Genomic DNA, 13,646 nt, shown 5'->3' on the forward strand with positions numbered 1-13,646 from the left:
CTTGTCCGGCTACAGTGTTTTGGCACCCTCTGGTGGCTGGTTAATGTCAGGGCAGGGACAGATGGTCACTGACCCTGCCCATAGGCTCGCTGAGTTCTTGGACAGCTCCTTCCTTTCAATGTCTCTCACCTCTTCCTCATCTGCGGCTGTGCCTCTTCCTCTCTCTCCTTTCATTGTGGCTCTCTCTGGACGCTGGTTTAGGACATCCTCCTGGGGATGGGTGATGATGGGTATGGGACAAAGGCATTCAGTAAGTTGACCCAGGAGTGGTCCCTCGTCTCCACTTTGTGTTTCCCCATAACATTGTCAGGGGTGTCGCAAACACATTCTGGGCCCCGGGGGTACAAGGATTCACTCACATTTTGTGCTGTAACTATTGAAAAAATAGCTGATGTACAAGTCCGAGCTTGTAGATCTGCTATTTTTGAAAGATCGTGAACATTTTTGCAAGTCTTTGAATATTTCAAATCCTTCCAAGATTTTTTTTGAAAAACCTATGTTTCTCTGTCAGTGGTGCTCAAACATGTGAAGGACGCCCAAAATGACGCGTATTTGGCTCCGGACCCCCATCTCAAAATATTTCGTTCCAGGGACCCCCCAGAAGCAAAATTTTAGTTACAAATGTTCGTTTAAAAACACATATATTCAAAGATTTGCACACATTTTCTCGACTTTTCAAAAGTAGCAGATCTACAAGCTCGCTGAGCGTGTAGATCTGCAATTTTTCAATAGCTAAAGTATAAAATAATTGAGGCCTCCTCCACCTTGGGCCCTGGTAACTCAGTCTCACTTTTCCCCCCGCTTGTGACACCCCTGAACATTATAATCTCCTTTTGAAAAGTATTTCTCAGTTTAGTTTATATATATTTTTGAATCTCAGCCTTGTTGCATGCTGTGTCTGGTGGGTTTGTCTTTTGTTTCTTATGGTTTGCTGTGTCTAAACCTCTCTCTGTTGACACTTGGGGTGACATGGTTCATCAAACTCTTTTGGGAGGGTGACATCAACCTCATGCTGGAAGTCTTGCCACCTAATTATGACTGAATGATGAATTCAATTGAAGCCGTGACAGCAATTTGAACGTCTATGACATCTAAACCACACAAGGCTGTGATTTGTTGCACGTTATATATAAAAGGAACTTGTTCCAGATATAGTAATAGTCCGAGCGTTTCGTGCACAAATCGTGCACTTTATGATAGAAGCATGAAATTTGGCACACAGTTAGAACATGCCATATGGACCATTTTTGGCTATAGGGACATCACAGATTTGTCTTGGGAAACTTTTGGGAGCAAATCAAAGTTGGGCTCTCATAGACTTTACTATACGGTAAAATAATGCAAAAAATAAATATGCTTTAAGTAGCATGTGAGGGGTCAAACTAGGGTTTTTTCGGGATTCTGAATCCAATGCAAGCATTGTTTTGCACGAAAAACATTCCTTTCCAAAACACGGCCCCCACAAAACTGTGAAAAGTGATGACTCATCACTAAACCATAGTTTTATGGGGGCTGTTTGTAGCCCAAGGAATGTTTTTCCTGCAAAACAAATGCTTGCATTGGATTCAGAATCATGAAAAAAAAACTAGTTTGACCCCTCACATGCTACTTGAAGCATATATTTTTTTGTATTATTTTCACTGTATAGTAAAGTCTATGAGACGCCAACTTTGATTGGCTCCCACAAGTTTCCCAAGACAAATCTGCGATGGCCCTATAGCCAAAAATGTTCCAAATATGGCATGTTCTAACTGTGTGCCAAATTTCATGCTTCTATCATAAAGTGCACGATTCCATCAACATACTGCCCAAAATGCCTGGACTATAAGTCTTTGTTGAAGACTTGCTCTGTAGTGTGCTGTGTTGCACCACACTGTATATTTGCACCAAATTGTCAGCCGTATGCCAACCTGTTGTATGACGCGATTTACGATATTATCGCGATAAGCAAATTCCATTATCCTGGGATGGAATGTTTGCCAAAAAATAGCAGATCTACAAGCTCACAACGCGTCGCAAGGCGACGCGTTGTGAGCTTGTAGATCGGCTATTTTTTGGCAAAGACACTTGATAGAGAGTGGAAAAAAAGACTGTATCAAGTACGTATAAGTACCTTTTACCAAAGGATTTAAGTGGTACCAGAATCTGCAGCTTGGCAAATAAAGGGTGAATTGATCCCCAGTGCATGACGGAGGACAATATCACGATAAATTAAACCTCCACGATACGACTATCGCGAGTGTTTTTTTATCACGATAAACGATAATATCGCGTATCGTCCCATGCATCCCTACGAAGGCTAACTGGATATCTGAGCAACTAACTGCACACAAATCTCTAACATTCACAGTTAACATTTACAAATCAACAAAACTTTGTAGCCAAACTTTAGAGCTTGCAGAATGATGTTCCCTGTGATTAAACGATTTGTCTTTTATTCACTTGTGTAGCTTATTAATCAAGAGCGGCATGCCATTGCTAAATAATTGTTGTACCATTCACCCCCGAATGGCCCCACATTTCAAATCGATCATGTTTATACGGTGGCCATTTTCACGTATGATGTAAGATAGGGGTCTTCAACGTTTTCAGGCCAAGGACCCCTTAGTTGAGAGAGAGATGAAGCAGGGACCCCCCACAACCTTTTCATAGATTCCATATGGTTTCATAGTTTGACAGCACGGTCATCAGTGTATTTTGGATTCATGCTAAAGTGTGTTTTCAGATATTTAACCACTTGAACCGTCAATACTTAATACACTTTCATTTTGTACTTAGTCTGCTCCTTTTCCTCTCTACACCAAAGCTCTTTGCCGAAAATAGCCGATCTACAAGCTCACAACGCCTCGCAGCGCGAGGCGTTGTGAGCTTGTAGTTCTGCTATTTTTGGCTAAAGTTCTCCAGATATGGACGCTAGGGTTCAAGTGGTTAATATAAAAAAGGAGAAAAAAAAACAACGTTTCATCACACAAAGATTTGGAGGACCCCCTGTAGTAACTCTGAGGACCCCCTAGGGGTCCCCGGATCCCCTGTTGAAGACCCCTGATGTAAGAGCAAAATGGCCACCATGTGAATATGGTCAATGATGTTGATTGAAGTATGGTTGCATGAAGCACACAGATAGAACTCTCCTCTTGTCTTACTGTATATAGTTGGCCTTATAAGTGGATGTCACCTATATTTGATTGCATCCTTAGAGATCATAATTATGATATTTGCGAGAATTGTGCTTTGCATGAACTACTTGGTACACATTGTCCTTCCTCTGTTGTATTGGATTATTTAATTATACATACAATAAGTAATGATACAATTATAAGCAATACATTGTGACACGTGTTGTCCCTATAGATTGAAATCGTAAGGACGCGGACAGGGTGAAGTGCTGTTTCTTTTACATTTGAACTATTCCGGAATTTCATAGAGAAATATTAATTGATCCCTTGTCTTCATACTATAATACTACTATATACTATACTAATATTTTTCATTCAGGTTCCTACATTGTTATTTTATTTTCAGCACCTAAGATTTATTAGAATTGTTAACTTTTCTGTCTAACATTAAAGCAGATAGGTAGTGCCAACTTCCTGCAAACACAATAATTATATTTATATATACCGCTATATATGTTTACTTAGTTAGTTAACTTAGTTAGTTGGTGTTAATACCAAATCCGCTTCACCGAAATGTGAAATTCCTGCTGATTTCAAATGTCAAGGAATGAATTGCCCTCATACAAGAGATCGCAAGATTTATAGTTTCACTAACAATCAGTAGGGTTAGTGCTAATCATGATTAAGAAATCAGAATTTGGGAATTTGAATTAATTTTTGTAAACCTTACCATCTCCATCTTTAGAAAAGCTACCTCAGTAGCCACTTGCAGCAGGCCTGATGTGTTCTATGCTAGGCCACATTGTTGCTGATGGTACAGTATTACTACTGCTACGTAATCACAGAGATTTGAACAGCCCTGCAATCCTGACCTAATCACTGTCTTTTAGTTCATTGCGTCAGTGGTTTCCAAACGGTGTGCACACTGGTGGGACGTGAGAGAAGTCCCACCAGTGTGCACACACGCATTTTTATTGCAATGTCCTACTATATCGTCACTGTCGGGCAGAAACCTTTCAAATTTGTAGATTTTTTCGCAAAGTAAAGCATGCTTCATCACACAAGGCCATCGCACAAAAGTAGTGAAAACAGCTGATCTACAAGCACACAACACCTCGCACCGCGAGGCGTTGTGTGCTTGTAGATCGGCTGTTTTCACTAGTTTAAATCATTTTAAACGTACAAAACAAACGGTTTTCACCCGACAACGACAATATACAACACAAGGATATGGATATGAATTATAGTTTGTTTTATTTGTCAGTACTCACTGTGTCAACTCATTTCCAAATAGTCATTCTATCTATACCCTAAAATGAAAACATAAAAAGAATGTTATTTTATTATTAATCTTCTTAAAACCCACACACAAAAGATGTATAAGCTCACAACGTAACGATTCGTCTATTTTCCCTATGAATGATTTTGACTTGTTCCTTGGGCACACAATGTAGAAAGCCACAATCAATAAATAATAGCCGATCTACAAGCTCACAACGCCTCACACTGCGAGGCGTTGTGAGCTTGTAGATCGGCTATTATTGATTGATTAGCTCACACCACTCCTATAGATACACATGGCATTATAAGGCATACGTGATACTGTAACATATTTAGTATGTCACTCTTCTTTCTTTATAGCTATTTATCTTTGTATAGCATAGTGTATGACAGGGTGTCAGTCTGTTATTTTATACTGCTGCAGTTATTCACTTTGATTGCATATTGGAAGACGTTCTGAACACAAGATGTGTAAACAACATAAATACACACGTATGTAGATCTGCTCACTGAAATTAAATCGAACTAGAAACTAGCTTGACGCCACAGTTATGATTGCTGCTCTTGTCTATATTTACAGTATATATCGTCGTTGTCGGGTGGAAACCTCGTATCTCCAAGTTTCAAATGTGGACGTTCTTTCGCAAAGTAAAGCCCTGCTTCATCATAGAAGGCTGTCGCACAAAAGTAGTGAAAACAGCAGATCTACAAGCACACAACGCCTCGCGGTGCGAGGCGTTGTGTGCTTGTAGATCGGCTGTTTTCACTAGTTTAAATCATTTTTAAAATGATAAATGCCAAACGAACGGTTTTGGACATACAAGGTTTTCATCGGACAACGACGATATGTCTTTACTTGTCCTGCTTTTCATGTCAGTGATGCGTATTTGACCTGAACGCCATCTGCTATACTTTTGGCCATAATGGAATTAGGATGGTGAATGATGATGATGATGATTTGCTTTGTCTGTTCGTCAGTTGTCACCATTATCGTAATGTAACCACGACAGCATTATTTTAGCGCTGCTTTACGCAAAATAACTGTGATTTCATGCCAAATCAGACGCATGATTGTCATTGATCAGTACTGTACGTACATTGACTACTGGTTGTAAGACTTACCAAACAACCAAACCATGAACTCTGTTTGCACCAGGGCCAAAGGCAACTCTAAAGCTGAAAAGACAAGTTGTGTCCTCTTATCTTACTGTATATCAAAATTAATCAATACCATCTTTAATCAATACTCAAGTCTTTAAGGGCCACATCACTGGAAATACTCACTTATTGTAGTATTCATGACCACATAACAAAATGACAAACAAATAAATCTACAAATCCAGTATGACATATTTACAATGCATGTGTCCCCCATAAAGAATACAACAGCAGCATGATGTTGTTGAAGTCAACTGGTAACTAACTGCTGGGCATTACCTAATGAAAGCATACATGCTATGTATCCTTACCAGGGAGTCAAGACGATGTCATACTGTCCTATGAACCTGTGATGCGACAAGAGAGTAAGTAGTCACACTCATCATGAGCACGTTTGAGCAAATGTATTGAGATGTATATCGTCGCTGTCTCCATATTCTAACAATAGATTAAAGGGATATATCACTATTCAACTTTTGGAAGAATAGGGTATATGCACGTACACCATTTTGTGCTACTTCCGGGTGTCTTTCGACTTCCTTCACAGGTGTTACTGATGATACTAATTAAGGCTCATGTTGGCTCTGGAGTGTTTCCAGTGAGCCAACATGCACAATATCAGCACCCTGACTCTGTTTGACCAGAATGGAACAGAGCCTTCATTAGTATCATCGGTAACACCTGTGAAGGAAGTCGAAAGACACCCGGAAGTAGAACAAAATGGCGTATGTGCAATTGTGCATATACCCTAACGGCCTACTCACGCATTAGAATGTCCTTCTAATGCATGAGGGGTCTGCGATTTTTCCATTACTATTATTTTTTGTATATTGTTTTATGTTTATTTTAAGTGAAATATCTTTTCACTTGATCGTACTACAGCGTCACACAAAAGCATCAAAAGTAGCGGATCCTCAAGCATCAAAAGTAGCAGATCCACAAGCTCGAAATGCTTCGCTTCACCCTGTATTTCAAGCTTGTAGATCTGCTACTTTTGCTGTTTTTGAATTTGAATCCTGAAAAGTAACAGTAACAGAGACGATATCAAGATGTTTTATTGATGCACTTCTTTGCATTCTGATATTAACGTATTGCTAGTATTATGGTTGACTTTTGCATTGTGTGTGATTGGTGTGACTGTTACAAGAAACACTTTCTGTTGTTTTACATACATTTAGTATATTCAACATTATTCCAAGCAAATGTATTCTCATTTGTATCCTCAGTTTCCATGCTCCCAAGTCCCAACTCAAAAAATGCACGCATAAATACATATTTTAACTTTCAGCAAGCTCACAAATTGTTCTCAGTCAGTAGAGTAAATCTTTATTTTCCATTCCAGTTAATTACGCGAGACCCGTCATAATCCTTGGACCAATGAAGGATCGAATCAACGACGATCTTATATCAGAGTTCCCTGACAAGTTTGGTTCCTGCGTGCCACGTAAGTACCCCTGGAACCAAATGAACGTACTGACAGCACTGGAATGGCAATCATTTTCTCTTTGACAGAAAATGTCATATGACATCCTTTTAATTTGTCATGGTGAGTAATGAGTAATGACTAATAGTACTAATACGTACCATGACAATTTGGTTGCTTTGTTTCTTTGAAAACAAATTCAGCTCATAAACATTTGTTTTGTAAAGCAGAACAATGCTGAACACAAAACATAAAAACATGTTTTACTGTAAACTGTACTTTCATTGTTAAGGTGTGTCAATTACTCTGGACTGGACTGTTTGTCATGGGAAATTCATGCTGTGTGGGGGAAAGAATATCACATTAAATTGCCATAGTTTTATTACTGTTACGTATTTTGTCAGGTCATCTGTAAAACATTTTGTATCCACATTTGAGTTGTACAGTTGTATGTGTATTTTTGTGTGCGCGTGTGCACACACAGGTGTATGTGCACATGCAGGTGTACACGTGCGTGCGTTCGTTATTTGTTCATGTGTGCGTGCATCATGTGTGCATGCTTTTTAGTTAACCTTTTCAGAACAGCCTCTGTCCTCTTTGTTTGCATTGTAGAATGTGCTTTTCCTTTGCATGTTTGGATTTACCCATCTCTTTTTTTATTCTAATTTACATTTTGAACCATATAAAGCTGCTAACAATTCAGGGTCACAAGGTAAGAGAGTCACTCCTTGTAGTTGAGTTTTCTTTTTGTTTCTTTCTCCCTCCTTTCTCCTTCTTTTTAATTAGAAGATGTGTCCTTCACGTTCGATTTCCCCCCTTGCTGATTAGCACAAATTACCATAAATAGTGGACAAACAATATCATTGGCTTTCTTTTGATGGGGATGTGTGTGTTTCATTGATTCGTATAGGTATACGTATGAATTATAGGTATACGTATGAATTAAGCTTAATTCGTGCGTATACCTATTTCTATGTAGTATGCCGGTCTTCAAGCTAACAACTAACAAACTACTGATAGTTAGCTTGAAGATCATTCCTTGCTGGCAAGCAACAATGCCATTCTATTGATTATAAATTAGGCTTCGGAACAGTGGTTCTCAAACATTTTAATATCAAGGACCCTTGTGACTTATAATATAACTTACAGGCCTGTAAGGATCAATTTAGAACCCCCAAGGAACCCTGAGGCTCCCTGGACCCCTCTTTGAGAACCACTGCTTTAGAGCAGGGGTTCCCACACTTTTTTGTCCCCGGGCACCCCATAAATATTTTTTTAATCCGAGGCACCCCTACATTATAATGTTGATTTATTTATAGCATATCGTCGTTGTCGGGTGGAAACCTTGTATATCCAAAACTGTTCGTTTTGTATTATCATCTATAAAATGTACTAAACTAGTGAAAACAGCAGATCTACAAGCACACAACGCCTCGCATCGCGATTTTCAGCAAATGAAACGGCAGTGAGTACAAGCACACAACGCCTCGCATCGCGAGGCGTTGTGTGCTTGTAGATCGGCTGTTTTCACTAGTTTTGTGTGACAGAGGTCTCTGCCTGACAGTGACGATATTTTAATGATTATGTTGTGAGGAAAACGTTGAGATAATAGCCATTTTGGTCAGAACTGACAGAAAATGATACTAAATATTTTTTCAAGTGTCCAAATAAATTCCAAATATTATCAAATGATCTCGCGTCACCCCTGGACTGCCGTCGCGGCACCCCAGGGTGCCCCGTCACCCACTTTGAAAACCCCTGCTTTAGAGGGTGTTCTGTGTGAACAGTTCATTGGTTGTAGAAGGTGGCTCTTGCTCTTGTTCAGACTGTTTCACAGAACAATGAAAAGGTCGGCTACTCTCTCCCCCTCTCGTAGATACCACTCGACCGAGGCGGGACTACGAGGTAGACGGCCGCGACTACCACTTTGTAATGTCCAGAGAGCAGATGGAGAAGGACATTCAAGAGCACAAGTTCATCGAGGCGGGTCAATATAATGATAATCTCTATGGGACTAGCGTCATGTCGGTGAAATATGTGGCTGAGAGGGTGAGGCTCATTAACTGGCAGTCGATACCGTATCCCCAAGAGCTAAACTGCATGTCTAGAAGCTGAGGAATTTGAGAAACTTTAAAAAAAAAACCTTCCTCCTTTTTTCTCAGGGTAAACACTGTATACTGGACGTGTCTGGAAACGCCATCAAACGACTACAAGTAGCACAACTCTACCCCATCGCCATTTTCATTAAGCCTCGGTCAATTGACTCGTTAATGTGAGTGGTAAATGCATGCTTTGTCTCGTTTCAATTCAAAGTGGACAAAACAAATGTCGTTTTTTTAGTTTCGTTTTTTTACCGTCACTCTCTCGTCCAACAGGGAGATGAATAAGCGACTGACAGAGGAGCAAGCCAAGAAGACGTTTGACAGGGCAATGAAGCTGGAGCAAGAGTTTGGCGAATACTTCACAGGTATGATATTCAAATATGAGAGATCTATTAGTAGCCATCTAAAACCAGTGGTTCTCAACCTTTTCAGGCCGCGACCCCCAAAATAATCATATTTGAACCCCCCCCCCCCCACCCTGACGAGCACTAAGATTTGAGGCATTACATTTTGTATAACATGGTTCTATTGAGAAAATAGCAGATCTACATGCTCACAACGCCTTGCGTAGATCGGCTATTTTCATAATGTCTGCCTCTAATATTTGACAATTTGGCCAATGTTTAATTTGCCATTTTAGAGGTGTTAAAAGTCCTTAAATTGTCACTTTAGAAATGTGCAGTACCCTCTCTATACACTTAAACTTTGTGTTGGTTTGTTGACTTTTGAGTGAGAAAACAATGTTGCACATTAAGTTAATCATCTGTGGAGTGGACCCCCCAAAAGAATTAGGGGACCCGCTGGGGGTCCCGACCCACAGGTTGAGAACCACTGATCAAAACAAAGCCCGACATAGACCACACAACAGCGGGGTACACACTGGGCCACAAGGCACAGCGTTGGCAATGGTTGCTTAAAACATTTGCATTGTGTTACTGCTAAGACAAACTGTTTTGTCACAGTTAGCGACATTCTGCAAAATGATATTGTGGTGTCCTCTCCTCGATTAATAGATACCAGTCTGTAATCTTCATTTGCTTCAATCCAAACTGCTATGATGACTACTTGAACAGTAATACCTTTGGTATCATGTTTTGAAAATGTGCAGAGTTGTCTTTCCCTCATTCAGTGACTCAAAATATTGACTACCTGTACTCTCATTCAGTGACTCAAAATATTGACTAGAAGCGATTGCCAAGCGACAATTAACCACTTACTTGGTTGTCCGGAGTACCTCAGAGCTCTATACTAGTAACTTTTTCTGTTTTTGCGCTACACTAAGTATCTTTGCTGAATATAGCAGATCTACAAGCTACAAGCGTTGCGATGCATTGTGAGCTGGTGCTGTAGATCTGCTATTTTCTGGTTTCACCCGGAATACAGACGCTAGGGTTTAAATGGTACATTTCTTGAATCGACCCCAGACCCATTCTGTGAGGGTAATCTACAGCAGAGGACATAAAGCAGACTAGCCCCAACGCTCAGCCCCTGCTGTTTTCAGCCGACTATCTATATTCTGTGTATTTTAGGCTTAACAGACATTTATTGATTCTAACCCTCTCGCGCAATATATGTTATAATGTTCTCCATTTAGAATGTTCTGCATGCATTAATTGGACTTAAAAGGAAGTGCTTGAAAGGAGAACCCTTGCTTTCCAAATTGTCTGCATATGACTGGTTCGTTATTGACTGGTTCGTAGAAGTGATCCGGATGTCTTTTCTTTTTTTTTTTTTTTTTACGGAAACGCCCTTTTCTCCGCTTCCTGACTTTTGCTCCGTCTTTGTCAAAACATTACATTTCAATCACCCATAACTTCCCCTTTAAGTTTGTTGCGGAAAATAAATGAATCTGGCTATCGTTTCAAATCACATTACTTCCTGTAATAATGATAGAAAGACAATAAGAAAGAGAGTATTTGACCATTGAGTCAAACGCCATTATGCATGCATAACATGTTTCACTGTGGAGTTGCATCTTGTGTCAAAATGGTTGCGCTTGTCCTTGCAGCCCTGGTTCAAGGAGAGACCTTAGAGGACATTTATAACCACTGCAAAATGGTCATAGAGGAACATTCAGGACCGTATATCTGGATTCCTTCAAAGGAGAAGCTATAACTCATCACCGTGGCAGGGACATTGGACTGCTAGATACTAGTAATAATTTGTAACATATTATGATAACTGTATGGCGATGAATAGTCTTCATAAAAAAAAAAAAGATATTGTGAATATTGTTTATTTTCTTTCCTTGGGGGGGAGGGGGTTTGGAAAAAAGACATATTTTCTTTTCTTTTTTTTTCTTTTGTCTTTTCTTTTTTTTTTCACAACATGAATGTTCCTGAATGTATACCACAAAGTGTTAGAACATTTTAGGTCTTGGAAAAATTGAAACATTTGTATGTTTTGTTTGTTTTTTTTTTGCAAAAAAAGAAAAGAAAAGAAAAAAGCAATGAAAATGAAATAAATACGGGGTACGTGTCCACTTTGACACTGTGTGGCATTTCACATAGGAAACAAGAGGTGACGTATAAATGTCTTCTCCACATTAACACTGGAAGAACTTCAATTTGTGTGCAAAATCCCCCTACCCCCACCCCCTCCCATTTACAACACACACACACACACACACACACACACAGACACACACACACACACGCACACACACACACACACACATAGGGCTGTCACGATTATGACATTGTACATGACGATTAATTTTCTCTCAAATAATTGCGATTAACGATTTAATTGTGTTTTCGTCGTTGACAATTACATTTCTGTTTGGCTTTTAGGCTTTGAAGTTACACATGGTAGATATGACACATAACCTAAATATACAAAGAAATTACTGACATATTTGACAACTTTATACTTAACGCGTTGTGAGCTTGTAGATCGGCTATTTCCACTATTTTTGACTGGAAACGATTATGACGATTATGAAAAATAATCACGATTATGTCAAATAATCACGATTAGACGATTATGTAATAATTGTGACAGCCCTACATACACACACACACCTTTGTATTACTATATTTGTGATTACATTTTAAGAGCATTTTTATTATAACATTTTTAACCAGTAGCCCTAAAGCCTAAAATAGCTGATCTATAAACTCACAACACGCTGCAGTAAAACGAGTTGTGAGCTTGTGGATCAGCTGTTGTCTGTCGTCCCTGATAACAAATACTAAAGACGTGTAAATCAGGTTTAACTTCAGCCCCAACCCTTAAAGCTAACCTCTCAATTCTTAATGCTAACCTTAATCCCAACCTTTTCCTAATTGTAAGCCTCTTTTTTTAACCAGAAAACAACCATTTCTTTCGTGAGGACCTCCATCTCACATTCTGCTATATATATATATATATATATATATATATATTTATTTTTTAATTTTTATTATTATTATTATTTCTACATAGCCATTACTTCCAGTGGTGGAAAAAGTACTCTGTTTTTTTACTTAAGTAAAAGTATCAATACTGCACTCCACTGTAGTGTACTCCATTACAAGTAAATGTCCAGAATTCAAAATGAACTTCAGTAAAAGTATGAAAGTGTTGGCATCAAAATGTACTTAATGTACCAAAAGTAAAAGTACAAAATGTTTGAAAATAGCAGATCTACAAGCTCACAACGCGCCGCGATGCGACACGTTGTGAGCTTGTAGATCGGCTATTTTCAAATAGCCACGGTATAAAATAGGGCTAAGGTGGGTTAATGTGTGTTTTATAATATTATATTTACACCTGCAAAGGAACTAGCAACTCAAGTTTTCAAATAAATGTAGTGGAGTAAAAGTACAATATTTCAATCCGAGATGTTGTGGAGTAGAAGTAAAAGTATTATAAATTGGAAATACTCAAGTAAAGTACAAATACCGCAACATTGTGCTTAAGTAAAGTACTTAAGTAAATGTACTTAGTTACTTTCACCACTGAATACTTCTTTACCCCCTTTTCCTCGCCCATTAAAGGCCTGTCCATACTTTGACCGAAACCGTCGTTTTCGGTCAAAAGGTAAGGTTCGACTACAAAATGACGTCACTCGTGACTTCTGAAAAGCATTAGACCGAATGAGAGTTCGGAAATTTGCACGTCGGAAAGTCCAACTCGCCGAACATTTCGGTCAAAGTATGGAGAGGCCTTTAGTCGTTACTCCAGTTGCTTCCTCTCCACACGCCTCTCTGTGTTATCACTGCTGTTGTATCCTACTGACTCACCTGCCAGCGAGGAGCCCCCACCGGGAGGACGAAGAGCCTTCGTTCTCCGGTGGATTCGAACTCACAACCTCTGTGGTGGTGGGCCAGGCCTTTACCACTGCTCCACCGGAGCGTCCCACGTTCTGCTACCGGTATATTCACAGTATCGGCCATCACAAGCAGGGACGTGAAGAGAATGTTAGAGAGGCAGGGGCTGAAATATCTAAAAGGGGCCTGTTGGTGAAAATAGCAGACCTCCAAGGTCTGCTATTTTCACTACTTGCCTTCATGGTCTGGAGAGGTGCACTTTTTTACAGACAGATAAAAGGGCAGGGGCTCAAGCCCCCTTTGATGTCTATGT

The 13,646-nt window shown here is 39.5% G+C and overlaps 1 protein-coding gene across 1 annotated transcript in view; it reads left to right on the forward strand.

The window, feature by feature from the left end:
- dlg2 (discs, large homolog 2) overlaps positions 1 to 11,219 on the forward strand; it is a gene marked incomplete at its 5' end in the record, with an annotated part of 145,816 nt that extends 134,597 nt beyond the window's left edge. Inside the window, 6 exons of the mRNA XM_080749255.1 lie at positions 5,870 to 5,920; positions 6,898 to 6,999; positions 8,855 to 9,027; positions 9,141 to 9,250; positions 9,354 to 9,445; positions 11,089 to 11,219. Of these exons, the coding sequence (XP_080605381.1) occupies positions 5,870 to 5,920; positions 6,898 to 6,999; positions 8,855 to 9,027; positions 9,141 to 9,250; positions 9,354 to 9,445; positions 11,089 to 11,195 (635 nt within the window). The 3' untranslated portion in view covers positions 11,196 to 11,219. The remainder of the gene's footprint in view (positions 1 to 5,869; positions 5,921 to 6,897; positions 7,000 to 8,854; positions 9,028 to 9,140; positions 9,251 to 9,353; positions 9,446 to 11,088) is intronic.
- Positions 11,220 to 13,646: the final 2,427 nt, after the last annotated feature.

The sequence above is a fragment of the Nannobrachium achirus genome, assembly GCF_963921795.1.
Source record: "Nannobrachium achirus genome assembly, chromosome: 19".
Taxonomy (NCBI): Eukaryota; Metazoa; Chordata; class Actinopteri; order Myctophiformes; family Myctophidae; genus Nannobrachium; species Nannobrachium achirus.